Below are 2,500 nucleotides of genomic sequence, written 5' to 3' on the forward strand. Positions count from 1 at the left end.
CACTTCCTCTGTTCCATTCTCACTGCCTCGCGTCTCACCTCTCTTTACCTCCTCCTCTTCCTCCTCCTCCTCCTCTTCCTCGTCCTCCGTGGCTGAGTGCTCAGAGCCTCCCTGGCCGTTCCTCTCCGCCTCCGAGACGAGCGGAGGACTGGGCGGCCTCTCGGTCACCTGGCTCAGGTTGAGCAGGGAACTGGCTGCCATCTGCTGGTATCTGGAGTAGTCCTCGCCTTTAGGCTTCTGTGTGCTCGACGACTCAATGATCACACACTCCTCTGAAAGAGCCAGTCAGAAGCGGTCAGTTAGAATACTGTTTATACTTCTTTATACTATCACAACTTCTTCACACTATAATGCTACTATTTTATATTGATTTAATCACCGCCATTTGGATTCATTTTGACAGTGATACCTTGAAAATGCATTAATGAAAGAAATGTTTTTTTTTATTGTAGGGTATTGTTGGTTGATTGGTTGTTTTGTACTTATGTGAACTCTATTGTGAAGAAAGACATCTAAAGCAACTTAACTAAACCAGCTATCATGACCTGTCTTTGAACTGAGCTACTGACATGCTTGAGTTCACATACCTTCATCAGCCTCCTCTTCCTCGTGCCTCTGTTCCGGCTGTTGTGGCTCCTCCTCCTCACCCTCTGGCTCCTCCTCCATTTCCTGAGACTGTTCCTGCTGCTGCTGCTGCTGCTGCTGCTGCTGTTGCTGGGACTCTGTGACCTCCTGCTCTCCCTCCTCTCTCTCCTCTTCTTCCTCATCCTCTTCCTCCTTCGGCTCTACCTCCTCGCCGCTCCCGTCGCTGTCCGCGCTGTAGCCCTCGTCCATGGCCAGCTTGAGGGGGTGGGACTTCCTCTTGGAGGCGGGCTGCTCCTGCTCGAGCTCTGCCTCCTGAAGACGGCGCTTCCGGGCCAAGGGACAGCTGAGTGCACTGAGGAGGAGAGAGAGGGATGAATAGAGGAGAAGAGAGAGGGAAGGAGGGAGAGAGGGGTGAAAAGAGAAGGAGACGGATGGAAGGAAGTGGGGGATCAAAAGAGGAGAGAGAGGGAGAAGAGATGAAGGGAAACAAGAAGAAATGAGGAGAGGAAGAATAGAAGGGGTAGTGGGTGGCAGGAAGACAACACAGAAACACATAAAAACTATTTACAAAGATAAATTGACAACACAATATTCCATATACTCACATGATACAATACTCACACAGGTAGACACACACACACACACACACACACACACACACACACACACACACACACACACACACACACAGAGTGAATTCAAATGCAAATCAACTGAAAAAACAATCCATGCTGGTGTCAACAACATGCCAGAGTTGATGAGCAATGAAGCGATGCCAAGTGAGGATCTGTAGGGGGCGCCGTATTCAACTCAAACACATCATCATCATCATAACCACTCTGTTTCACCACAGTGCTTTGATTAACACAGGCAGAAAGGGGGAGAGCTGTGCAGTGATGGAGAGAATTCAATAAAGCCCTCACCTGGAAACGAGGGGAGCGACAGAGGAAGAGAGGGGAAGGAGGGAGGGGAGGGGAGCAATCTATAAACACAGAGCGTCTAAATTGAGCCCCTGAATGACTACACATGTAAATAAACAAGATTGCAATATTGGGCCAATAAGCCAGAGACACGACTGAGTGCCTTGCGATGGCTGAAAGAATGATACAGAGACAAAGAAAGAAAGAAAGAAAGAAAGAAAGAAGGAAAGAAAGAAAGAAAGAAAAACTGAAACAAAAAGAAACAAAGATAGAGGAATAAGGAAAACGATGAGAGAGTCACGTCTATTCTACAAAGGGAAGGACAAAGGAAGGGGTGGTTGTCTAAGAGAACGCTGGTTTCTAGAATATTCCATACCTTCTGTGTCGGGCATATTTCCCACTGATATGGCCAGAGCCATTGCATCCTGGGGTGGGACAGCTGAGTGGAGAATGGGTTCAGATTAGTTGTGTTTGTGCTCACAGCCATGCTGATGAAAATGTTATGTTGAAAATGGGATCACCCTGCCTCTCCTGCCTAAGCCCTCTCTTGTTATACACTGGCCAGTGTCACACATCAATACATCATAGTGTAATGAATGCATCCCATAATTCTATTTTCCCAGAATCCTCTCCTCCTCTCCGTAGCCTGTGGAGCTGCTGTGCCTTCATCTCTGTCCGCTTCCCTTCATTTCATTTTCCATTACCCTCTTCAAGCAATCCCCTTCATTAGGCCAATCGCCTTTATTATGCCGCTCATTTATTCAAATGTGGCATTTGCATTTTTAATGAAAAGCACGCCTCCCAGCACCGCTCACCTCCAGTGCTGCGTACCGACACTGATCTGGGGTCTGTGCGTGCTGGGAGCTGATGTGTGACCAGCTGGTTATGAGGAATGGGTTGGTTAAGAGATGGATTGCATCATATTTTCTGGATCTGTCAGGGTTGTGTGTGTGTGTGTGTGTGTGTGTGTGTGTGTGTGTGTGTGTGTGTGTGTG

General features: G+C 47.9%; 1 protein-coding gene across 1 annotated transcript in view; it reads right to left on the minus strand.

Moving 5' to 3' along the window:
• Positions 1-2,500, minus strand: part of myt1b (myelin transcription factor 1b) — a 35,813-nt gene that overhangs the window by 18,990 nt on the left and 14,323 nt on the right. The window contains 3 exon segments of the mRNA XM_048240272.1: positions 1-272; positions 588-937; positions 1,882-1,944. The exon segment at positions 1-272 is cut by the window's left edge and continues 808 nt beyond it. Coding sequence (XP_048096229.1) covers positions 1-272; positions 588-937; positions 1,882-1,944 — 685 coding nt within the window.

Source organism: Alosa alosa, chromosome 4 (assembly GCF_017589495.1).
Source record: "Alosa alosa isolate M-15738 ecotype Scorff River chromosome 4, AALO_Geno_1.1, whole genome shotgun sequence".
Classification (NCBI taxonomy): domain Eukaryota; kingdom Metazoa; phylum Chordata; class Actinopteri; order Clupeiformes; family Clupeidae; genus Alosa; species Alosa alosa.